General features: G+C 35.4%; 2 protein-coding genes across 7 annotated transcripts in view; both read left to right on the top strand.

Annotated features, from left to right (window-relative positions):
• The window catches only part of RABGAP1L (RAB GTPase activating protein 1 like), a 683255-nt gene that overhangs the window by 112760 nt on the left and 543909 nt on the right, over positions 1 to 26586 (top strand). For all 6 annotated transcript variants that reach the window (XM_079106392.1, XM_079106391.1, XM_079106386.1 and 3 more), the window contains 3 exons: positions 5132 to 5198; positions 9643 to 9745; positions 12684 to 12850. In XM_079106392.1, the coding sequence (XP_078962518.1) occupies positions 5132 to 5198; positions 9643 to 9745; positions 12684 to 12850 (337 nt within the window). The remainder of the gene's footprint in view (positions 1 to 5131; positions 5199 to 9642; positions 9746 to 12683; positions 12851 to 26586) is intronic.
• Positions 1472 to 2835, top strand: LOC306641307 (aldo-keto reductase family 1 member B1-like). The gene is given in 2 exon segments (XM_079106412.1): positions 1472 to 1648; positions 1650 to 2835. Coding segments are annotated over 2 exon segments (954 nt in total). The 5' UTR covers positions 1472 to 1508; the 3' UTR covers positions 2464 to 2835.

Here is a 26586-nt window from a genome sequence, read left to right as displayed (position 1 = left end):
ATTTGAATAGGACATATACAGAGTTAAAGAAGAAGTGACTGACTGTCTATGGGAGTGTTGACACTGCTGCTGTTCAACGGACTCTGGGTATGTAGCCAGAGGAGCTCAGGGAAGACGAACCTGTCAACATGAGTAAGGTCAGTGGTTCTCATGAAGGGGGAAGAAAAGTGACTTTGGCAAAAACTTCACATTAAAGGGACTCTTGGATACTTTACAACATTGAAAATACAAAGAATAAAATAATGGAAACTGATTCAAACTTAGAAAGGAATATGACAATTTGCCAAGTCATAGAAAAATACTTATTCCATATTGCAGGTTATTCAAAAAGGGAGCAAGCATTATTTAAATTATTCTTGATGTTTTTCTTCAAAGAAATAACATATTTCAGGTTTTAACAGGTAATATTTGCATTGCAGAAATGTGGAAAGTGAGATGTTGGAGTTTGTGACATGCCCAGGTTCATATTGGGAATTTATAGTCTACTGATAGCCTAGGGAGATGGCAAATGTAAAAAGACCATGTAGTTTTGTAGTGATATACATGGGCTTCAATATCAGTCCTACAGCATAAATAGCAGTGTGACTTTAGGCAAATCATTTCAACTTCCTGAAAATCATTTGTTATATGAAGGTCATTTAAAAAATATATAATAATATAGTAGTGTTTGACTTAAAAACATTTGATAGGAACTTCTATAATTGATATATTTATTGATATAATCTAATTTTCAGGAGGTCAGCTATTTACTGTATCATAAATAATGTCTAGTGTTCATCCATTCTTCTTCATTAACATTTTGTACTTACAGGCATCATAGATCTTGCCATATCAAATTGTAATTGCCTGTTTACTTATTTTCCTTTCCTACCGGAATGTGAATGAGAAAATAGGTAGGATAACAGTTTGCTTTCTGTCTTACCAAATGAGTTCATAAAAGAAGGTTGAATGCTTTCAACTCCCCAATGAACTGCTTAATCTTCACATTAGGTGTTTGTGTTACTAATAATATCTATTTAATTCTCGACACATTATTCCTAATAGATCTTGCTGGTCTCTATAGGAAGCCTTGTGTGCTTTAATGAAGTATAATTTTGGAAATTACTAATAGATAATAGGTTTTTCTATAGGTTTGATAGAACAAAATCATGTAATTTTAGCACTGGAAGAACTAAAAAAGTTCCTATATCGTACTTCTACAATTTTCTAGAAGAGGAAGCAGAGGCCTAAGGGGCTAGGTGCTTCCTTTAAGGTTACACTGCTGGTTGGTGGCACTTTTTTTTTTTTTTTTTTTTCTTTTAATGTATAAGCCAGGAAGAATAATAGATTTAAAGATCATCAAGCTAAGGTTAATATGTATTGCCATTTAAGGGAGAATTCAAACCTCTGAGGCTCCTTTTGTGGTAAAGTTTGGTATTGAATATTATGCTAAGAAAATATAAAATTTTATCCATTTTACCTGGATGTGCTTGAGAAACAAAACAATATAAAAATTTTTAAATTTCAAAATGAGCCAAAAGAGACACGTCGAGCTCTTTAACGGTGCCAAGATGCCCCTCCTGGGGCTGGGCACCTGGAAGTCATCTCCTGGCCAGGTGACTGAGGCTGTGAAGGTAGCAATTGACCTTGGGTACCGCCATATTGACTGCTCAGGTATACCAGAACGAGAAGGAAGTGGGGGCGGCCCTTCAGGAGAAGCTCAAGGAGCAGGTGGTGAAACGCCACGAATTCTTCATCGTCAGCAAGCTGTGGTGCATGTTCCATGACAAGAGCTTGGGGAAAGGAGCCTTCCAGAAGACCCTCAGCGACTTGCAGCTGGACTACCTGGACCTCTACCCGATTCATTGGCCAACGGGCTTTAAACATGGTGACGACTATTTTCCGTTGGATGCAGCAGGCAGCGTGGTTCCCAGTGACACTGATTTTGTGGACACTTGGATGGCCATGGAAGAGTTGGTGGATGAGGGGCTGGGGAAAGCAATTGGCATCTCCAACTTCAACCATCTCCAGATCGAGAGGATCTTAAACAAACCTGGCTTGAAATATAAGCTGGCAGTTAACCAGATCGAGTGCCACCTGTACCTAACTCAGGAGAAGTTGATCCAGTACTGCCATTCCAAAGGCATTGTGGTGACTGCCTACAGCCCCCTGGGTTCTCCTGACAGGCCCTGGGCCAAACCCGAGGACCCTTCATTCCTGGAGGATCCCAGGATCAAGGCGATTGCAGACAAGAACAATAAAGCGACAGCCCAGGTGCTGATCCAATTCCCTATGCAGAGGAAATTGGTGGTGGTCCCCAAGTCTGTGACACCTGAACGCATTGCAGAGAACTTTCAGGTCTTTGACATTGAGCTGAGCAGCGAGGACATAGCCACCGTACTCAGCTACAACAGGAACTGGAGGGTGTGTGCCTCGGTGAGCTGTGCTATCCACAAAGATTACCCCTTCCATGCAGAGTTTTGAAGCTGTGGATGCCTGCTGTTCTACAAGGAATTGCACCTGTTCCTGCCTCATTTTTCCTTGCAAATTAGCGTGGCTTGTGTTCCTCAGCAATGGGCAACACTGGATTGCTTGCTGGACCCTGGATGTGAAGAGCAGTATCAGTAGATTAGGTCTCTGCCAATCTTTTGCCTTTCTTCTTGCTCATCTTGGAAAGTACAATCTGAGCACACTTTTCTGATTAAAGAGAAACAAAAACTACAAATTTAAAATAGTGCCACTAACCATTCTGACTGAGTTCTGATTGCTTGGAACTATAATCCTTTCAGCCAGACTTCTCTTTGCCTCAAATAAAAAGTTTTTGTGAACTAGAAAAAAAAAAAAAAAACCAAAAAACCAAAAAACCAAAATGAGCCAAAAGCAAGAAGAGAGCATATATTTTAAACTGTAAGCACTGGCTCCAAAAGGGACTAAGAGACATGGAGAAATTATTTTTCAAATATATAGTCCTTTGTTATTTGTTAACTTATTACAATGAGTATGTAATAGCTTTGTAACTTAAGAAGCCTCATAAACCAATAAAGCCAATAAAACACATAATACACCACGGGAGATGCACGCTGGAGCAAAGTGTGCAGGAAAGTGGGAGACAGATCTGTCCTCGTTAACCTTAGTTGAGGAGATCAAATTTTACACCTGAAAAAGAATGAATTCTTTTATTGTTATTTAGAAAGAATTCAAGGCAGTAGTACAGTAAATAGTACAGTGAATTGTGTGATTAATTCCAATAAATTTGTATAGACAGTATTATAGGAGTTTATAGGCAAGAGATTGTGGCTGCATATAGTAATCATTTAAGTTTTGAATACTAGAGTATAATTATTTCTGTTTTACTGGATTATATTTTTTCAGTGATACAATGATATGTTTAGAAAGTTATCATCAGAAGTTATAAACTTTATTTGTGGTATATGCCCAAGATAAAGTTTGATGCCAGAAGGGAAGCTTGAACAAAGGATCCTCAAGCACTCACAAGAAGGATATCTTTACTAAATACCTTGTACATATTGGGATAGGTCCAGTCACAAACCTTGTTCATCAAGAAGACCATGCTGCTGGGAAAGTAAACTTTTGGAAAACAGGAAGGATTAATGGTTGACTGACTAGCTGCCACTATTTTGATATTTTAAAAAATCTTATGTTTAATATGGTTACATTCTTTACCCCTTCTGTAACTCCATAGTATATCTTTAGATTTTGGGAAGGTATGATAAAAACACTGTATTAAATGTAGGTATTCATTGTTGGCAGAGAGACACTGTACAGATTACATTGCTCCTTGAGTTGTGAAACCTATTTGATAGCAATATGAATTTGGGTGAATTGTTTAAGTTCTCTGGATTTTGGTCTGCTAACCCATAGAGTGATGTTAAAAATAGCCTGATAAATATAAAAATCTTAGATTTAGGTGAATTTTAGTGCTTATGAAAATCACTTATAGATGAAGTGGTAGTGTTAGTAAGATTCCTGAAGCTTCTCTAGCATCAGGAAGCATAGAGTAAGTAGTTCATATAATTTTATTTTTATTTTTATTAGAGCATCATAATTACACATAGTAATTGGGTTCATTTTGACAAAATCATACATGTAAGAAATTTGATTTTGAGCCCCATTCTCTACTCTTTTCCCTCCCTCCTGGCTCCATACCCTCCATCTATTAAACTTCCTTTCTTCTACATATACAAAAAAGTGAAATTCCCTTTGGTATCTTTTTTTTTTCTTTTAATATTTTTAAATTGTGAGTGGATCTTATTTATTTATTTATTTGTATGTGGTGCTGAGAACTGAACTCAATGCCTCACACATGTTAGGAAAATGTCCTACCACTGAGCTACAACCCTAGCCCCTCTTTGGTGTCTTTATAAATGAATTTAACATGATTTTATTAAATTCATTCTATTGGTCTTCCCCTTCCCCTTCCTTCCTCCCTTACCCTTGTTCATACAAAATTTTTTTTTTTATCTGAGAATATAGTGCAACTATTGAGGGCTAGCATTTTATTTTACTTCGTGTTAATCTGATTTGATGCAGAGACAGTTCAATGTCTTAGACTTGTTTTCAAAAATTTTAATTTCTTATTTTACTGGTTTAATTGATCTTGACCAAGTGTTTGGAATAACTTTTAAGGCAAACAAAATCTCTTGTCTCCCTGGAAACTAATTCCAGTCTCACAACCATATTTTCTTACAGCCAACAAATTGTGGCCATTTTTATAGTGATTTCTGATTTTGGGACTCTTTACGTGCAAAATAAAGATCTGGGAATTTTAATCACTTATTTCTATGTGATTTTATTATAAGCTTAATGAATTCTTATTTTTGATGTTCTTAAAAAAACTAAAGCTATTTGTAAGTACAGGGCTTAGATTGTATACTTTTTTTTTTTGCTTGTGAAAGCATATTTACTTATTTATTTTTAAATTTATTTTTATTGTAAACAAATGGGATACATGTTTCTGTTTGTACATGAAGTAAAGGCATACCATTTGTGTAATCATACATTTACATAGGGTAATAGTGTTTGATTCATTGTTAGATTGTATACTTAATAAAAAAAAGGCTTTTTGCTCACTGGATTTCTATATATTCTTGATACCTTATTTCTCCTTTTTTCTTTCCTCCAATATTTTCAGATGTTTTGGAATGTTACTAAGCCCAGGTCGAAACGTGAAGAACAGTGACATGCATTTACTGGATATGGTAATGATAATCTTAAACATCTTAACCAAATATAGATGGTAGTTATTTTATATTTTTAAAGCATTTTCTATTTTGTCATGTTTTCAGAATTGTTTTGTTTAGCTCTGCAGTATTAATAATTAAATTTGGATACCCAAATTTAAATTATGAGGGGGGATTTAGTAAACTTTCCAGCAAAACAAGTATATGCAAGTTGAAAACAGATACAAGGATAGTGTTATGATAATGCCGATCTGTTCATCTGTTTCACTTCTTAGGAAAATGTCTCTTCTTTGATCTCAAAATATCAAGTACATGATTTTAACAAGCATCTCCAAAGTGAATATGGTGCCTTCATTTTAAAGCACTATTAGAGTACTGTGATGATACATGTTTTTTTTTAAAGCATTTCCCTTTCTGAATTTCTCCTTGATTATGTGTCTTTAGCAAAGTATATTTATGTATTATGCCAGAAAAACGAAAAAGGACACTTTAAGGAGTATCCTTAAAGACTAATACAGTATTTGGTATAAAAGGAGTAAGCCATCTTAACTTTTAAACATCTTTTAAGTTCTAAGATTGCATTTAATGAAAACTTTTAGTTTGTGACTTAGAAATGTTATAGGAAAGAGTTACTTTCATTAAGTAGTAATTTTCTTAGTGAACTGAGATTTTTATGTTTAGTGGTAAGTGGTACTACATGTTTTTTAACTATGCTTTGTAAATGTCACTTAAATATCACTAATTATATCAAGTTCTTCTTTGAATTATTTCATGGTAATATTAACGCTGATTTTCTAGTAGTTCTGGAATGCTTCATCCAGGCTTTGGGAACCTATGTATGTGTTGGTCATTGTGTGAAGTGATGGAATTGTAGAAGTGAGTGAAACATAGCTCTTTATCATCTGGGGTTCATAGTCTTGTGATGGAAACAGACCTTTTAGGTATGTAACTGCAGCAGTGGGTTAAGTGCTCTCTCTGGTGGTACAGTGGGCCCCAGAAATGTAGAGAGTATAGGTCAGGTAAGTTAAACTGAGTGTGGAAACACGAGTTAGTGATCGATCCATCTTTTCCCTGTCCCTTTCTGCAACACTTCAGTAGTGATTGTGGTTTTACCCTAAATAAGCCATAGCATTCTGAGACTCTTGAAAATTCCATGTGGAGGTAATTGTGGAGCATTGAGGCGTTAAAAACTTTTTAAAAAATTACTTATTTATTTTTTAATTTTTTACAGACTGCATTTTGATTCATTGTACACAAATGGGGTACATCATTTCCTTTCTACTTTCAACATTCTAGGTCCAGATTATGGCCTTTCATAGCTTAAAATGTCAAGAAGAATGATTGGTAAAGATTTGTTCATAAAATCTGAATTCAGATTATAGAATTATAGAGCAGGTAGGAACTTTTGTGGCCCCTTTGTCTTATCCGACTGGCAGAGTAGTTCTCCACCTCTAAGTGCTCAAAATCAATGGCCTCCTCAGCATTCAGTCTCCTGTAGAGAGAAGTGGACTTCCTTTACAACAAATAGTGAGGCAGAATGGGAGGATTTGTGTTTTTAGTTATGAACAGTTGTGATTTGTTATTACCTGGTGCTGTGAATCTTCATGATATTCTTTTTTTTTTTTTTTTTGATATCAGTGATTGGACTCAGGGGCACTTGACCATTGAGCCACATCCCCAGCCCTATTTTGTATTTTATTTGGAGACAGAATCTCACTGAGTTGCTTAGCACCTCACTTTTGCTGAGACTGGCTTTGAACTTGAGGTCCTCCTGCCTCAGCCTCCTGAGCTTCTGGGATTACAGGCATGCACCACTGTGCCAGGCAATCTTCATGGTATCTTAATATGTGATCATTGACCCTTGGTTGGATTACATCTAATAAAAAGGAACTCATTATCTTATATAGAAGCCTCAGGAATAGTTCTGGATATTACGGAGTTATTTCTTTATAATCAGCTGGAATCATATTCTTTGTAACTTTGCCTTATTAGTCTCAGTTTTTTCCTTCTAGAGCAAGATGCTAATACTTCTGTTCCTTCTATGACATAAGCCAAATGTCATGGGAAACTGAAAAGAAGTCTTCTATCACTTTATTATTTGGACAAACTTGGAAAAAGCATGCACTTACATTTAATTTAATAACTTCTGAGACTTTCTTATTTTTTTAAAATGTTTTTTAAGTTTTTGATGGATCTTTATTTCATTTATTTATTTATATGTGGTGCTGAGACTCATATCCAGTGCCTCACACATGCTAGGCAAGTGCTTTACCACTTAGCCACAATTCCAGCCCTTATGTGTTTTGAACTGTTCTTAAGCAATACTGACTTTTCCTGTGTGAATATTTTCTAATAAGCAAGGTGAATTGAAAATTTTCTAGTTTAATAAATCTGTAAGTATAATTTAATTTAAGATCTTTCTGAAAGAAAAAGTCAGTTATAAATGAAGTGATTGTTTTTGGTCAAATAGCCAGTTATAGAGTAGGAACAAGGAAATAAGAATTTTCAATCCTTAGCTATTAATACCTAGGAAAAGCCTAATAGCAAGATACCAAGAAGAGCAGAGAAGTCAGCAGAACCAGATTTCTTGGAATCAGAACATAATTTAAAAAGTCCTAGATGCTTTAGGAAGTTTGTGGATTTTTACAATTAACCATTTATTGATACTGAGCCAGAAGCTGGACCTGAAATTAGAAGTACATTCTGACCCAGTACCCTTGCAATGTGTGTGTGTAAGATGCTCAAGTTCCTTGAAGCAGCCCTTAATCCTCACCTGTGTGATGGACTCTGCTGCTTCCTCTCCTGCTTGCTCCCTCCTTGTTCCCTTGTGCCCTTTTCTTTTTGACCCCACTCTCTTTGCATCTCCCTCTCCTCATTTCTACCTCTCAGAGTCTGCCTTTGTTTTTTGTTTCCATGACTTATAATTTTAATGATTGTTTATTTTCTCCATTTCTCTGTTACCACTTAAAGGTTTCCCAATTCTCTGCTGTTGCTTATATATTTTTCTTGCTTCATGATTTATAACTGTTTTATATGTGGTGTTTCATAGCCTGACTTCTCACTGTGAAACCTTTCAGCTTCCACTGCTAACCGTCCACTTTCCTTGGTATTTGTTTATCTAGGGAAAGCTTATGATTGGTGTAGCTTGTGTAGCTTATCTTGGTGGACTCAGGCACAGCAAAATTCTGGTTGAGAAATGGATTGGAGTCTTTTGGGTCAGAAAACCATTGCTGTTCTGAATAGGGGCCTGTGGGTTCAGGGGGTGGCCAGGGGGAAGGAGGGAGGGAGGGGCAGGAGGAGAGAGAGCGGGGTGTGAGGGAAAGAGAGAGAGGGAGGGAGGGTGAGTGTGTGTGTGTGTGTGTGTGTGTGTGTGTGTGTGTGTGTGAGAGAGAGAAAGAGAAAGGGAGGGAGGGAGGGAGGGAAAGGTGAGAGTTTGTGTGTGAGAGAGAGGAGGGAGGGAGAGGAGGGTGTGTGTGTGAGAGAGAGAGAAAGAGAGAGAGAGAAGAGAATAGAAGAGAGAGACACGAGAGAGGGTATGAATATATGTAGGTTGGAGGTGCTGAGTGGGTTTCCTTTACAAATGACCTTAAGTGTTTATTTTCTGTGGAAGGCAAAGTTTTTGTGCTTAAGCTGTATAATCTATCAGTGAATTTTTACTAATACACAGAGAAATATACATGCTAACACCAAATAACTGGCACAATTTTATAGGGATTCAGAGAAGGGGTATTAACGCAAAAAAGTTTTTCTCTTTGTTTTCATTTAACCCTTTTAGCACTCTGTTCACACTGTGAGAAACAGTAGCCCAAGTGCTGGAGATACTGTTATCTGTATATGCACAGATTTGTATGCTTCTGTGTTGTTCTCTCAAGTAGCACCCTTAATAAACTTGAGTGTTCATTACAAACCAAAAGTAGTCTTCTAATATCGATTTACAATTTTAGGAAAGTATACAGATATCTGACATATGGATAACAGAAGAGCACATTTGAAGATATTGCTATAAAGTAATATTTTAGGACTATATTAAAATTAGAAAATTAAAAGAAAAATACTGTTTCCCTGTGATTAGCTGTTAATTCAGTCTAAATGTCTTCAGTTAATTTTCTGTCACAGTTTTAATAGAGACTATGTATATCCTTATCTGGGTAGACAACTGAGATTTTGACAACCAACATAAGATCAAGTTACATTATGCTTTTGTGATTCAGCATGTTTGGCCATGCCTCCTTTTATCCAAGAAGTTTGTCTCTACACAGAAACTATGTTCAAATAAAGCTGTAGCAGAATAATATTAAATAATATTTAAAGAAATGTTTTTGTAGGTTGAAAAATCAATGAAAATAAACCTCTGTTAAATTGTAAATTCAGATTTTAATATATGAGATAAAATGAGGAATAATTTAAAACAGTACTTTTCTTGATGTGCATATTATCAGTGGGTACTGTTTGAATTTTACAGGAATCGATGGGAAAGAGCCACGATGGGAGAGCTTATGTTATTACTGGCATGTGGAACCCTAATGCACCAGTGTTTTTGGCACTTAATGAAGAAACCCCAAAAGGTGATTGTTCTTACCAGCTCTCTTACTGTTTGTTTTAAAATTTATAGTGTGAACAACCTTGTTTTGTTATGTTTTAAGAGAAATTCTGATGCTTATTTAAAATGAAGATATTCTTATTTAAAATTTCAGTTTCCCTTTATACTTTATACTTCTATGACAAATCCTTTCCATTCAAAGAATTCCCCAAAGACATGTGAATTAATTTTATTATGTAGAAGGCATTTGGGCTTCATGCTTCATTTATGATTATAGAATTGATAAATGTAAGCACATTCTGGAATTTTGCATATCTTCCATTATTATTATTTTCGTACCAGGGATTGAATCCAGGGGTGCTTTACCACTGAGTCATGTCCTCAGCCTGTTTTTTATTTTTTATTTAGAGACAGGGTCTTGCTGTATTGGTTAGGGCCTCACTAAGTTGCTGTGCTTGGTTTTGAACTCATGGTCCTCCTGCCTCAGTCTCCCAAGCAGCTGGCATTACAGGTGTGTTCCGCTTCACCCAGCTTCGATTATTATTTTATCTTTTTCATATTACAATTTACTTATTTTTTTTTATGTATCAGTTATTGGTTGTAGTATTTTGATCTTTGGGATCCTAACAATATGTATATGTTAAGGACTTCATTTGTAGCAAACATTTTTTTCCCTGGTTTCAGGTTTTTAAAATTTTATTTAACATGTCTAGTGTTGGACAGAAATTTTTAAATATTAGTCATGTTTTCCCTTTTTGTTTATTCCTGCTTCATCCAGGTATCTGCTAATTGCCTGTGTTTTTACCCCTCCATTTCTGCCTTTAAAGTAAATTTTATGTTTTACTTGATGAGTTAGTCTTACCTAAATACTTTCTTGTCATTCAAACAAACATTTATATTTAGAATATAATGGATCAATTTGTTTCATCTTACTCTTTTATCATTTAGTTTTATACCCACAGTAGATTTTTGGTTAAAGAGAGCAAGCATTAATGATTACTAATATGGAAATATATGCTAACGAAGAACTTTAAAATGATGATTTTTCTCTATTTTCTTTAAAGAGAGTACTTACCAGTTTATTAAATTGTATGCATTTAATAGTGTAACAAACCATCTGAAAGTGAGGGTTAAAAAGAGAGGGGAAAAAAAAAACTGCTATAAAATTAAGCTTTTTATATTTTAGCAGTAAATTATTCTTACACCTATAGTTTATTTTTGGAGACAAGCCTGTAAATACCAGCAAATAAACTTTCTTATAGGATCATTCAGAAAGAAAACTCAAAAATAAGAAAAATAAGCCAGTTGATAATATTGAAGAATAAAATATAGGAATTACAAATATAAAGTTAAAAAAGTAGCTCTTACCTGATTTTAATGTGACACATAGTTGTTTCATTTTGTATTTTAATACACAGTTCATCCTCACATAAAAGATAATTTTTTATTATTTATCTGTTCTATTAAAATAATAGTGCTTTATCACAAAATATTCAGATTAGAAATATAATGTATTTTAAATTTAAAATCATTTCATATGCTACACAGACACATTGTCTTGATTTCTAAATTTTTAAAAGGTGTCCTTAAAATTATACATTACTCAGAGAATCTATGAGTCACATAAGGTTTGATTTTTACAAAAGATAGTTAGACCCTAAGAGATGGAATGTCTTGGATCTTCCACTAGCTCAATACAGTTGAGTATTCTATTCTGTGTTTTATGTTACTCTCTCTTACCCCTCTACATTACTATCTTTAAAGTCCTCTAGGTCAGGTGCTGGGAAGATAGCTTAGTTGGTAGAGTACTTGCTTGCAAGCACAAGGCCTTGGGTTCAATCACCAGTACAGCCAAAAAAAAAAAAAAGTCCTCTAGGTCAGGAACAATGTTAGAACATATTAGTTTCTTTTGAATTGGCAAGTATAATACTTGTGTTTAGTATAATAAACTGTCCAGTTTGTGATATCAATAGAAGTGTAATTGATGAGTGTAGATTTTGTAAAATGTCTTAAAAACACAGTATTGAAGATTTCTTCTATTGGTGTACTTGGTTGCTTTGATTTTTCTTTAAGTGAGAACTAGAAAACAGTGGACAAAAGTAATTTAAAAAATTTTTAAAGAGCAGGAAGGAAATTACAAAGTGGTACAGAATGACCAGGTTATAATTAAAAATTCCTAACAATTTCTCTTATTTTGCTTTTTATGATGAAATGTTATATAGGAAATCTGGTAGTTTTCAAGTAAAGAATATCCTGAAGATTTTATTTTTTAAATTTTTGTGGTGCTAGTGATTGAATTTACAGCCTTGCCCATGATAGTGCTTTACCATGAGGCCATACCCTCTGCCCAATTTTTATTTATTTTTATATTAAAGATGATATTTGAGGAATGGTAAAATATAGCTTGTCAGGAGATTTGGACACTTAGATAGGATCATAAGTGCCTGAGGGAACAGACTTGAAATACTTAATTAACTATTTAATCAAAGTGGTAAGAAAGCATTCAAAAATAAATATATAGAAGATAATATTGTAAATACCTTAATTTTGCAGCTGGGGTTGTGGTTCAGTGGTAGAGCCATTGCCTGGCATGTGTGAGGCACTGGGTTTGGACCGCAGCACCACATAAAAAATAAATAAATAAAATCCAGGTAAAAATTTTTAAAAAAGAACCTTAATTTTTTCATAAGTGAGGGAATTTTGTTTTCTTAATAAAAGAATAATAAAGCTGCTGGGGGTGGTGGCACATGCCTGTAATCCCAGAGCTGGGGAGCCTGAGCGCCTCAGCATAAGAGAGGTGCTCAGCAACTCAGTGAGACCCTGTCTCTAAATAAAATACAAAGTAGGGCTGGGGTTGTGGCTCAGTGGTCAAGTGGCCCTGAGTTCCATCCCAAGTACAACCCCCTCCCAACCCCAAAAAGAATAATAAGGCCAACATAAACTCCAGAAAATTTCTACCACAGACAAGCGAGTGTACATGACGGTGGCAGTGGATATGGTGGTAACGGAGGTGGTGGAGCCTGTCCGCTTCCTCCTGGAGGCAGTGGCCCGTGTGTACCCTGCAAATGAGCGGTTTTGGTATTTCAGCAGAAAGACTTTCACAGAGACTTTCTTCATGAGACTGAAACAGGTGGGACTTTTTTGTTTTCTTCACATAGTAATATTTTTCTTTCTATCTTTTATTTTTTAATGTCAAGATTCAATACCTTAAGTAGCAATAAAAAGCAATATAATTTCTCAAAAAAATAGATATTTGAAGTCAACCAACAGAATGTTTGAGAAATCTATATACAGGCAATATACAAGTTTAAAAACTGAGGTTAGTGTGATCATTATGTACTTTTTTTCTAGAAACCTGAGACATGTAATGTGGTGAAGGACAAACATAGAAATACTGACTCTATATAAAGCGGCCTGTCTTTTACATAAAATTACTTGAAACAAAAAAGAAATACCATATGCTTATAAAGTTAAAATGAAAATTTTTCCAAGAAATACCTAATTGTTATAATTATTTCTGGTTGTAATTTTTAGATAATCTGCATTATATTAATATGTTGTTTGGCTTATCAGTAAGATTATAAAGTTATTTTGATGTTAAATATACAAAATTAGGGTTCCTATGACATCCTTAAATTCGTCAATATTACTAGGTAAAACATTTTTTGTGGTAAGTGAGGAAGGTAACCGTAACAATTTAAATTCTAACAGTGTTAGTTTGTAAAATCAGGGTAAAATGTCTATTTGAATAATGGAAGTTCTTTATATGCTGTTTTGTTAGTATGCCCACTTTCCCAAGTTTTAAAATACTTGCTGCCTTGTAACTGTAACATGCAAAATCCAGTGTGGCAGAAGAAAGCACTAACACAGTGAATAAATATAGAAGCCGCTATCCATTTTCATATTAATACATAACTTGTCATAGCTCAGTTAGGCTTCATTACCAAGATATTTGCAGTTATTGTGGTTTTCATCTTTCATACAATTATGATAGCTGTGGTTTGAGTCAGCTTTTATTACCGTGTGGACTGTTTTTGCAGCATATTATAATGCATGTTATGTGAACAATATTCAAAACTTTAGTCTCCTGAGCATCTTTAACTGTTTTGTCATGAGGTTTCTTTCCTTTTCTCTCACATCTATTCTTCTGATACCACTCTTGGAAATCAGGATTGGGTGCTAATTCCCCTGGTGCTGAAGTAACGTTAAACCCCCGAGAATCATGGGGCAAGCATAGAAAACACATTTTATTTAAGGGACAGAACAGAGATAGTGAACTTCTGCAACTTGGAGAGGAGCCAGGACCCAGAGCTGGTGCCAGTGGGGGATGTGTCTTGCCTTTTTATAGATCCCCCACCCTCTCTTTCCTTACTGTGTAGGTGCCCAAAGACAGGAAAGAGTAGCCACAGGAGGTAATGGCTTGTGTTTAGAAAGTGTGATTCTTACCCCCACTGCAGGTGTTAGCAGCCAGTTGAGCTCAGGGAAGTGTTATCCAGAGGTGTTAGCATCCTATTTTCTTTTCTTTGAAAATTAGTCCTCATCTTTCCTATCCTATTCATCCTATCCTGCCTTCTTCTTCCTTTCTTCCTACCTTTTTTTGGATAGTTTAGTTATATTCATTATCAAAGATTTCATCACTTTGAGCCAAAGGATTTTTAAAAACTGTTTAACAGTCAATAAAGGGCCTGTAGAGAAAATGGGTTCTTATTCTTCTAGGAACAGTAAATAATGGTGTGAATTCTGCCTCCTGGAGACCTGGGAAGGAGTTAGGTTTTCATTGGCTAACTCATGCTCACCAGTGTGCTCATGCGTGCACTTTCCTCCCCAAACCCATGTGTATTTGTATACATGTGTAAAATGGATTATCATTATACATTATTTTCATATTTTTAAAACTGCTAATGTTGAATGAGTTTGATAAATACTATGAGAGTTTTCTTAATAAAACATTAAAAATGCTACACAGGCTAGGCATGGTGGTACACTCCTGTTAATACCAGCAGCTTAGAGGGCAAGGCAGGAGGATCTCCAGTTCAAAGCCAGCCTCAGCAATTTAACAAGGCCCTAAGCAACTCGGTGAGATCCTGTCTCAAAATAAACAGTCTGGGAATGTGGCTCTGTGCTTAAGTGTCCCTGGGTTTCATTCCTGGTACCAAAAATAAAAAATAAAAAATAAAAAAAAAGAAAGAAAGAATGAGATTCATTCATAACAAACAGCCGTTCTAAATATGAAACTGACTTCAAAGAATCTTGAATATGAGGAATATGGTTTGTAACTTTAGTATCATAATTTATATTAAAGAAAAAGTATGAAAACTATGGAAAATACATTATCAACTGGTTCATACATGAAGGCATACCTGCCTTAAGCAGAAATAATACAAATGAAAAAAGTGAAATCTAGAGAAGTTAGATGAATTGTTAAAATTCATATTGTTAATTATTATAAGAGCCGAGACTATAGCTTCTTATCCTAAGCCAGAGTGTACTCTTACCTTCTTCCCATAACTCAGAAACTGAATTGTCTGGTGATGGTTGATGGTAATGTGGAGATGTTGGTCTGTGTGAGACAACATTGGTAGGAAGAAGAAATTAGGTGAGCATCTGATACAATTCAAAGATTACCTTAGAATATTCGTGTCCAGACCATTATTATGTTTAAGCGAATCAAGAGAGAATGGGTTAATTTTAGACACCTAGAACTATTTCCTTCATTCTGAGAGTTTTGGACTTGTTGGATAATTTCAGAACTAATCCTGTGCCTAAAGACAGGATTAGTTCAGACTCTTGGGGACACCAAACCAGATGAGATGTCCTGTATACAAATCATTTTTCCTTGAGTGCTTCCCTGTTCTCAAATGTAGTGAGATATATGAACATTTAACTTGTTCTGATTAGTCCAAATGACTCATGTGTCCTACTGACTGACCTTCCTTTCTCCCACCCTACCTCCTTCTCCCTCACTGCCTTTCCAGGGATTCAACCCAGTGGCACTTTACTACTGAATTATATCCAGGCCTTTTTTAAAAATTTTGAGGATTTTGCTAAATTGCCTAGGCTGACCTCAGACTTGCAAACCTCCTGCCTCAGCCTCCTGAGTAGCTGGGATCACAGGCATGTGCCACTGTTCCTTTCTATAATATCCTATTTTAAGCTGATAATAACTGTGGTTGCATACAGAAACTATACTTTTACTCTCCCCCATCTTAAGTTATTGATATTAAAATATCAATCTTCTTTTTTTTATACTGGGAATAGAACCCAGGGATTCTTTACACTGAGCTATACCCTCAGCACCCCCCTGCTCTGCCTTTCTTCCTTCCTTCCTTCCTTCCTTCCTTCCTTCCTCCCTCCCTCCCTCCCTCCCTCCCTCCCTCCCTCCCTCCCTCCCTTCCTTCCTTCCTTCCTTCCTTTCCTTCTCTTTCTTTCTTCCTTTCTTCCTGCCTTTCCTTTTCCTTTCCTTTTGTTTTTTTCTTTCTATAATATAGAACCTTGCTAAGTTGCTGAGACTGACCTCAAATTTGAATTCTCCTACCTCAGCCTCCCAAATTTCTGGGATTACAGTTGTGTGCCCTGATGCCCTTCTTACATCATTTAAAAATGTTGTATATCCCCTAATAAATCATTATAATTATAGTACACATACACACACACACACGTACATATATATATTAACTTTTATTCTAGAGTTGATTTATGCACCACCATAACTGAATTAGAGAATTCTGATTTTGAATTTTCCATTGAGTTGTATGCATTTATCATTGTGTTGTGTACATTTATATGTTTTAACATTATTAATTATTATCCCTTCATTACACATCTAAGAATTACCTTTAGCATTTCTTAAAAGGCAAGTCTAGCATTGGTGAACTCCCTTATCATTTGTTTCTTTGGAAAAGTCTTAGAACAATTTTGTTAGATATGGTATTCTTAGTAGAAAGGGTACTTTTCTTCAATATTGTGAATCTTAATCTCTTTTGGCCTGCAAGGTTTCTGCTGGAAAAATCTAATTATAGTCTTATGTGGGCTTCTTTGTTTGTGACAAACTACTTTTCTCTTACTGATTTCATAATTATCTTTGTCTTTGGTATTTGGCAATTGGATTATGTAATGTGTGTCAGTGTTGAATTTTGGGGATTCAACTGTTTGAGCTCTTGGAGTCTCATGAATCTGGATATCCATTTTTCTCCCCAGATTCGACATGTTTTCAGTTATTATTTTTTAAATAGACCTTCTCTTTGTCTTTTCTCCTTCTGAGACTGTTTTAATGTGTATATTGTTTCACTTTGTGGTGTCCCATGATTCCCAGAGATTTTTCTTTGCTTTTCTTCGTTTTGGCTTCTCTGAGTGGTTAGTCTTTGAGTTCACTGATTCTTCTGCTTGATTGAATCTGTCGAGGTTTTCTATTGAAATTTTCAATTCAGCCATTGTATTTTTCAGTACTGTGATTTAAAAAAAATGATTTCTATTGCTTTCTTGAACTTATTTTGTTGATATATTGTTTTCCTGATGAATTTAGTTTTCTGTTTGTGTTTTCGCATGGTTGACTGTATCTGAAGGGGATTATTGTCAATTCTTTGTCATTTAGTTCATGGATCTCCATTTTTAAATAGTTATTGTAACTTTATTAATTTCCTTTGGTGGTATCATGTTTCCCTGATTTTTTGTGATCCTTGTATCCTTGTAGTTGAAGAAATGATCACCTTTTTCAGCCTTTGCACATTCACTTGGGCAGGGGAAGACCTCTTGTTTACTTATCCTGGGATTCTGGATGGGACAACTGGGTAGGGGAGGTTGCTGGGGTCTTTGATGTGTCCACTGCCCCTTTCTGGGAAGCAATTCATAATTCTGGGAAGTTTCATGTATGCCCTGTATTCTTTTTTTCCCACCGGAGAAGCTGTAGGCCCAGGGGATCCTTCCCCATGAGATGCTGTGCTGGCTGGGGGTGTGACAACATGATCAAAGTGAAGCTATTCCCTTCATGCTTCTAATGCAATTTTTCACAGGTTTGTGCTCCAAGGGGATCCTTCATCGTCACCCTCAGGATCTGGGATTTTTGAAAAGGCATTCTTGTCCATGTATAGTTTCTAGTTAGTATTTCTGAGAGGGAGGCAAGAGCTGGGGACTTTGTATGCTCACCTTGCTAACGTTACTCCTGAGAATTTGCATGCTTTTAATATTATTATATATTATATTTTTAAAATTGCAATTTTGATTGTTCATTTTTAGAATAGAAAAAGTTGACTTTTTAATGTTAACCTTATTACATTCAAAACTTGAGTTACTTACATATTTTCATAGCTTTTCTAGATCCCTTAAAACTTTATATACCTGAGATATTATTTACAAATAAAGTTTTAAAACATTGTTTCATACTAAATACTTGTAATTTATTTTTCTTTATAAGTTTTTAATTTTCTTCCACAGACAGTGTTGATTTTTTTGCCAAATGTTGTCTCTGTATTTACTAGGTTTTTCCTTTTTTCTCCTGTTAATATGTTGGTATTACGTCGATGGATTTTTTTAAGTGTTAAGCTAACTTGAATTCTCTAGGATAAATCTCCCTTGATCATGGTAGTATTCTTTTCATATATCTATTACAATAGCATTTTTATATGTAGCTGTTTGATGAAGTACTGACAATTAATAATTTGTATGTCTCTTTTATGAGAGATACTGATCTGAAATTGACCAAATTATTCTAATTATGCTATGGGAATACATGAATTTATTACAATAAATCCCACTTTCCTATATAATTATAATGCACCAGGTGGGAATGTAGCTCAGTGGACGAGTGCTTTCCTAGCATGCACAAGGTCATGGTTCAATCACCATGGGTTCCGAAGCACTACAGTCAATCAGTCAATCAAACAATAAGATAAATATAAATAATTAAATAGAAGGAAAACTAATAGAAGATGGGGATGGCGAGGGGACAGAGAAGGAGATGTACTCGGGAATGGGAGTGAAATGAAATATATGAAGATGTCACGATGAATCCACTATTATGTGTATTATAATGCACTAAGGAAACAATGATAACGAAAAAAGGTTTATATTATTTCTTCTTAAATGTAGAATTTACTAGTGAAACCATCTGGGTCTTTGGTTTAGTTTGAGAGAAGGATTTTAGTTTTAAATTTTTTTTTAGTAGATATTAAGTTATTCCATTGTTGTTTTTATTTCTTCTTGAGTCATTATTGATTTATGTCTCTCAAGGAATTTTTTCTTGGGGTGAGGGCTACTGGGGATTGAACTCAGGGGCACTTGGCCACTGAGCCATATCCCCAGGTCTGTTTTGTATTTTATGTAGATATAAGGTCTCACTGAGTTGTTTAGTGTCTAGCTTTTGCTGAGGCTGGCTTTGAACTAAGCTTCCTGAGCCACTGGGATTATAGGCATGCGCCACCATGCCTGGCTTTCAAGGAATTTTTTAGTTTTTTTAATCTAGTCTATTTAATTTATTGCTCAAACTTCGTCTTATTTCCTTTCTGTGTTTTGGGATCTGTTTTTGTTTTTGTGGTGCGGGGGATTGAACCCAGGGTCTTGCACATGGTAGGCAAGTGCTCTACCTCTGGGGCTACCTCCTCAGCCCCTTGTTTTAGGATCTTAGGAGTTTTTTTTTTTTTTTTTTTTTGGGTCACGTTATTGGCAACTTACATATTAGAAGTCTGTTAACTTTATGGACTCATTGATTTTTTTTTTTTTTTCAGTTTTTTTTCTACTTTATTTTCTTTTTATTTATTTTATTATCTTTATTTTTTGTTCTTTGAGTTTAATTTGTTTTTCTAACTTTTTCCTGTGAAGATTAGATCATTCTTTATTTTATTTACTTTTTTTCCTTAACTGTATCCCATAAGTCTGTTATATTGTGTGTTTATTTTTATTGCATTTAAAGTATTATCTAATTAAGCCTGTGACTTTTTCTGTGTACTATGGATTGTTTAGAAACATATTGTTTGATTTCTTAATATTCATATGTTTTCTAGTTATTTTCCTGCTGTTGCGATTTTGTTTCATTTTTGTCAGAGAATATATTATTTGAGTTCTTTTGAACTGTGTGTCTACATTTATTTTATGATCCAACATATGGTCTGTGTTGGTGAATTTTCTACGTATATGATATTTTAAGCACTCTTGGATATTCTGTAGTTGTTGAGCTGTGTGCCCTATAAGTGTCACTTATGTTAGGTTCTATGATAAGGTTTCTTCGATCTCAGATCAATAACAAAATCTTCTAGGATTATTACTGTAAGCAATAGTGGCAATAGCAGTTGCTACTTATAGAAAATTTACCACATGCCATATACTATTCTAAGTACTTTGCATGAGTTTACTTATGAAATCATCAGCACAAGTCTCTTGAGATGTATAAAACATTATTATCCCTATTTTTCTAGATAAGCATCAGAAACAGGAAGTTCAGTAGGTGGTGGACTAGGAATTGAACCTAAACAGTTTGATCCTAAAACTTACTTTATGAAATGTTTATGGCAAATGGAAAATTATGCTGGTCAAACTCATGTTTGGATTTTTTTTTCCTAAAAATGTTTTCATGTAAGTACTTTATTTTTAAAATTGAATTTCGCTTCAACTTGCTAGAAACTTGTACCATCTTTGTTGATATCACTGTTTATGATAGTTGTACTTACTTGGGAAGTTTATAATGAAAATCTAAGGATTCACAACGTTGGAAAATTTGGCAGTTTACCTACTCAAAGAAAACACCCTTAGTTGTTGAAATAGTGATGTGTGATGCTGATCTAGGAGGAACACTCTACTTATCATTATTATTATTATTATTATTGGTTTTTTTTTTGGGGGAGTGCTGGGGATTGAACCCAGGGTCTTGTGCTTGTGAGGCAAGCACTCTACCAACTGAGCTATCTCCCCAGCCCAATATGTGATATTATTTATAAACTATTTGCAAAAATATTTTTCCATAATAATTTCTCATACTATTGAATGTCTGGTATTTTACTATTAGATGTTGATTCCAGTAGCTTCACGCTTTGCCTGTTTAAATGCCAGTATCCCCAGGAAATAGATCTTAATGACTTTCACCAGTCATACTGTCCTCATTGTTAATGAGTTTAATAAGGTTCTTTCCTTAAAGCTAGCTCTTATTAGAGGTCAAGGTAAAGAAGTCAAGAGGGCACTCCTGCTTGATGTGAAGTGTCATTGTGTTGAGGAAGGAGGGCCAAAGGACGGTTTCACTTATTTTATAGTTTTGCTGACTTGCCAGTATTCACTTTAGAAGTGATTTGCAATGTTTAGTTTATTAAACATTTATTGAGTGCTTACAGTGTGACAGACATTAGGCTACTTGTTGGGGATACTCGAATAATACTGTATATATTCTCTGTCTTTGTGTTACAATTGTTACTGGAGGGTGTATTGTGTTTTCAGCCCTTGTTTTCTTGCCAGAGAAGATGTCAAGCAAAACAGAATACATAGTAAAAGTATAGCAAAGTTTATTAAGAAAGAAGTTACCCCCAGCTGAGAGTGGGGGTCCTCTCCAAGAGGATATGACAACTCACTTCTTTGTGAGTTCAGTTTTCTTGTGGTTGGGGGATTGTTAGAAGATCCTGCCCAACTATCACTCTGGGCTTTGGATTGACAGACTGTTAGATTCCTGAACTCTACGGTGCTTCCTTTTACCCATGCGTGTCTAGGTGAAACCCACAGGCAGAGTGTGGTTGGGGCTACTAGAGACAGCAAACATGAAGTTAGAAGGCTGTTGGGGTCAAGAAAAGAAGTGACGATGAAAGAAAGGCAGCAGCAGTGGAGGGCAGGGAAAATCAGTGGCGAGGCTGGGGGGAAGGGAGAGCCACCCGATTTTGTGTTGGGTTTCCCGTGAGGCTGAGGTAGAATGTGAAGGCTAGAATTACTTCCAGGTGACTGGGTGGTTGATCCTCTTGATTGTGGTTGAGTTTCAGGGACAAGAGTTTTGAGGTAAAGAGGGATAGTGGAGTTTTGGGTACATTAAATGCAATATTCCTGAAAACTACGGAACACTAAAGGAAGAAATTAAAGAAGACCTTAGAAGATGGAAAAATGTTCCATGCTCTTGGATAGGCAGAATTAATATTGTCAAAATGGCCATACTACCAAAAGTGCTATACAGATTCAGTGCAATTCCAATTAAAATCCTAATGATGTACCTTACAGAAATAGAGCAAGCAATTATGAAATTCATGTGGAAGAATAAGAAACCCAGAATAGCTAAAGCAATCCTTAGCAGGAAGAGTGAAACAGGGGGTATTGCAATACCAGACCTTAAATTATATAACAGAACAATAGTAACAAAAGTGGCATGGTATTGTCACCAAAATAGACATGTAGGCTAATGGTAGAAAATAGAAGACAGACAAACCCACATAAATATGGTTATCTCATAGTAGAAACAGGTGCCAAAAATATACATTGGAGAAAAGATAGCCTATTCAACAAAGGGTGCTGGGAAAACTGGGAAATCCATATGTAACAAAATGAAATTAAACCCTCTATCTCTCACCCTGCAAAAAAAATCAACTCAAAGTGGATCAAAGACTTACGCACTAAAACAGAGACCCTATGCCTAATAGAAGAAAAAAATAAGCCCAGATCTTCTCTATGTCAGCTAAAGAACTGATTTCCTTAACAGGACTCCTAAAGCAAAGAAGTAAGATTAAGAATCAATAAATGGAACGAATCCAAACTAAAAAGCTTCTTTTCAGCAAAGGAAACAATCAACAATGTGAAGAGAGAGCCTATAGAATGGGAGAAAATCTTTACCATACACACCTCAGATGGAGCACTAATCTCCAAGATATATAAAGAATTCAAAAAACTTAACACCAAAACAATAAATAACCCAATCAATATATGGGCTAAGGAACTGAACAGATACTTCACAGAAGAAGAAATATAATCAATCAACAAACATATGAAAAAATGTTCATCTCTTGCAGTTAGAGAAATAGACAAAACTGCTCTAAGATTCCAGTCACTCCAGTCAGAATGGCAGTTATCAAAAATAAAAGCAATAATAAGTGTTGGCAAGGGTGAGGGGGGAAAAGGTACACTCATACATTGCTAGTGGGACTGCACATTGGTGCAACCACTTTAGAAAGCAATATGGAGATTCCTAAGAAAACTTAGAATGAAGTCACCATTTGACCCAGCTATCCCACTCCTTGGTTTATACCCAAAGAACTTAAAATCAGCATGCTACAGTGATGCAGCCACAGCAATGTTTATAGCAGCTCAATTCACAATAGCTAGATTGTATAATCAACCTCGATGCAAAGATAAACTGTGGTATGTATACAGAATGGAGTATTACTCAAAGAAGAATGAAATTTTGGCATTTGGAGATATATGGATGGAGCTAGAGAATATCATGCTAAGCCAAAGAAGTCAATCCCAAAAAACCAAAGGCCGAATATTTTCTCTGATAAGCAGATGTTGATCCATAGTGGGGGGTGGGTAGGGAAGAATGAAAGAACTTTGCATTGTAGAGAGGGGAGTGAGAGGAGGGGTGAGGCAAGTGGGGATGGGAAGGGTGATAGATTGAGACAGACATTATTATACTATATAAATGTATGAAAAATATTTTAAAAAATAGAAAAATAAAAATAAGTAAAAGTCACAAAAAAATTTAATATTCCTCTGAGAATACCAGGTGGAGATGTTCATTTAGCAGTTGGATAATAGTATCCTGAGCTTGGGAAATAAAGTGGTCAATGCTTGACATTGGTGAATAGCAGTAGATGCCCACCCAGAGTCCAAGTATTTAATGAAGAGTACTGGCCAAGAACGTAGCCCTGGGCAATGGATATAGGCCCAGGGAATGTGGGTATTTAGAAGAGGATTGAGCCAAAGAACTTGGAAAAATAAGCACAGATCTTGGGGGTAATATCACAAGAACATGAAGTCAGGAAAGGCAAGAGAGGAAAAAGTTTCCAGCAGCAGAGAGTGCTTACAGCATAATTCTTGAGGAAGGTTAATTAAGGGTTCCAGTGAAAAATAAGGGACAGCAGTCTTAGGCTCTAAGACTTGGACAGCTTCACAGGGGTAAGGCAGCAGAAGTTGGATTACAGTTGATTTAGAATTGAATGGGAGACAGTTTTGCCCTTCTGTCCCCAGTGCACCTGGGGACAAATGAGATACTGAATACAAATCCAAAATATTATCATACATTTTACTTTTTCTCATATAATACTACATTTTTGAGAAAACTCACTTTGTACTTTTCCTGAGTTTGAAAGCCAGACTCTTCTGTTAGTGGTACCTGTGAATGAGCACCCCATTAGAAAATGGAGCCAAATGTTTAAAACCTTCTGTTGCCAACATTTGTAGGCATGACATAGTAGATATTTTAGGAGTTAATTTCTTTCTACAGATATGGTCTTGGTAATAAATTCTACACCACTTGATAATTCCTTAATTTTTAATTTTTTTATTATTGGCTGATTTCATAATTTCTTTTTAAAAATTATTAAAGGACTTTCAAATCAGCTAGAAGCACAGTAGAATTTTGGAAAGTCCTGATGATTTAAACTTTATTTGCTTTTAATGTCAATATGAAGTGATCTTTTTAATGACAGTTATAAAGTACTCCAAAATAGAACTGATAGTGGAAATAGTACTCTGTACTGATACCAGCTATCCCTACTCTAATAAATTGCCTGAAATATGACTTGAAAATGACTGTTTCTTCATTTTCCTGTTTCTGAAAATAGATGCCATACATTTCATTATCCTTAAAATATTTCATGACAGGATTCTTTGATAAGGAATTAATTGGAATACAATGTCTATAGTAGTTTTTTTGTATATTATTTATCCAGAAAAACTATAAGGCAACAGGAACATTTAGATATGACCACTTATTTTTAATTTTGAACTATATTGTACTAAAATAGATTATAGGGGAGAAGAGATTTCTTTTCTCAATAATAACTGGGTCCATGGCTGAGACCCTGATAACAAAAACACATTGGCAAGAGAAAAACATAGGAATTTATTTAATATAGGTTTTAGGTGACACAGGAACCTTCATAAATGAAGACCCAAAGAAATGGGAAAACTATATTTTTATGCTTAGCTTTGATGAGCAGTAGACAGATATGGAAAAGCTTGATGGGGGTACAAAAGTCGCTATGATCTAAGGTTAATAAATTGGGGGGACTCATCAATGTCTGTTCAGATTCTTCTTGGTGTTCCTGTGTAACATGGAACATGGAGTCAAGTGGGTTCTTTGTCTCATGAATTCAAAGAATGAGATTCACGGACAGTTGAAGGTGAAAATAAAGTATAAGAATTTGTTAAAGTAGACCACAGCTGGGAGGGAACCTGAGAGTACTGCTGGTGAATGGCTATTTTCTAGGGGTTTATATAAATCTGTAGATTTAAGGAAGTCAGCCCCTGGCCCATTCTTGAGTAAGGAACTCAGTGTCCATTCATGCCCCCTTTCATCCAGTTGAAATATTCTATTAGGTGTTTTTCTTTTTTCAGAGAGTTCATGGACTCCAGGTCACACATTCTAATTTAAAAATAACCTTTCTGCAAGTTTCTGGGTAAAAACCTGCAGCTGCTGTTGGTGCTCTCCTGTCCAGGAATGTTGCCAAGGAGCCCATTTCTCTCTCTGCCTAGCCTTCTCTCTTTCCTTCTGACCTCACCTGTATCTTTAAGAATAAGGATGTTCTTGTCTTCTGTGCATAGGGAGGGCACCTCTGGAATGACAGTTTTATGAGGAGAGAGCTGGCTAGTTTTTTTTTTTTTTTTGTTGTTGTTGTTGTTGCTGTCGTTTTACCTGCTTCAGGTGAAGAGGAATAAAGGGAAGGTGAGAGTAACCTTTCTGCATTTGTCTCAAATGCTAAGGTGCTATATTTTGGGGTAACATTTCCTGAAGTTCATCAGGTCTTGTCTCATGAGACTACATCAGAGAAAATAAAACTGAATACAACAGTTTTTCTGTATTAATGTGAGAATAGAATTTTTCATAAAAAATAGTGGAATTGTTAAGTGAATGAGTAGGACTGATTCTGAACTAGCAGTTAAAAATTTTGAAATTATAAGTCAGAAAAGAATTCTTGTATCTACTCTTCTGCAATGCTTTAAAAACATAATATGCTATTTTTTAAGTAAAGCAAGATGGTAAGCACAATGACTTGGAATCCTTTCATTAAATATCAGCATTCTTCTCCTTTCTCTTCCCTTTGTGGCAATTAAGAATGCACTACCAAGTGTTCTGTGGGTGAGGCATAACACACTTATCTAAAGATTTGTATTCTTTCAGAGTTTTGAAATTTTAAAGAGTATGTGACAAGGAGATCATGTTGGATATAATGTGGGAAGGAGGAACACAATTAATATATAATGAAGAAATTTTGTCTCATAACACCGCTTATTCAATGTTTTGAAATCTGTTCTTCATAAAGAGGTTTCTCACTTTGTTCTAGTGCTTAAATGTAGTAAAAGTGGATGACAACAAAGAAATTTTAAGCATGAAGGAGTGTACACATGGAGATAGGAATTTGGAAAATGTAATGCTTCCATGAATGAACTTAGTGATTTTTTTTTTTCCCTTAATTAAGCATCTCTGAGAAAACAGTGTCAGGAATACAGGAGCAGGTTTGGATGATGAGAGGAAGTTACTGTAAAACAGTTCCATTGCAGAGGACAGCTGAGTCAGCAGCAGTAAAGGCGCATTGGGTGCTTCTTGAATCTCATTCTGGGGATGTATAATAGACGGCAAGGAACAATTTGAGACAGAGAAAAAACAAGGTTATGAAGGAAGAAATGCTTATGTTCATTTAGAATAGAATCTGAAACAAGGTTATTTAACATTAGCTTAGGAAATCCAAGCACTTT

Source organism: Sciurus vulgaris (assembly GCF_902686455.1).
Source record: "Sciurus vulgaris genome assembly, chromosome: 12".
Lineage (NCBI taxonomy): Eukaryota > Metazoa > Chordata > Mammalia > Rodentia > Sciuridae > Sciurus > Sciurus vulgaris.
Note: the sequence above shows the minus strand (reverse complement) of the source record. Positions and strands in the feature narration are given on the sequence as shown.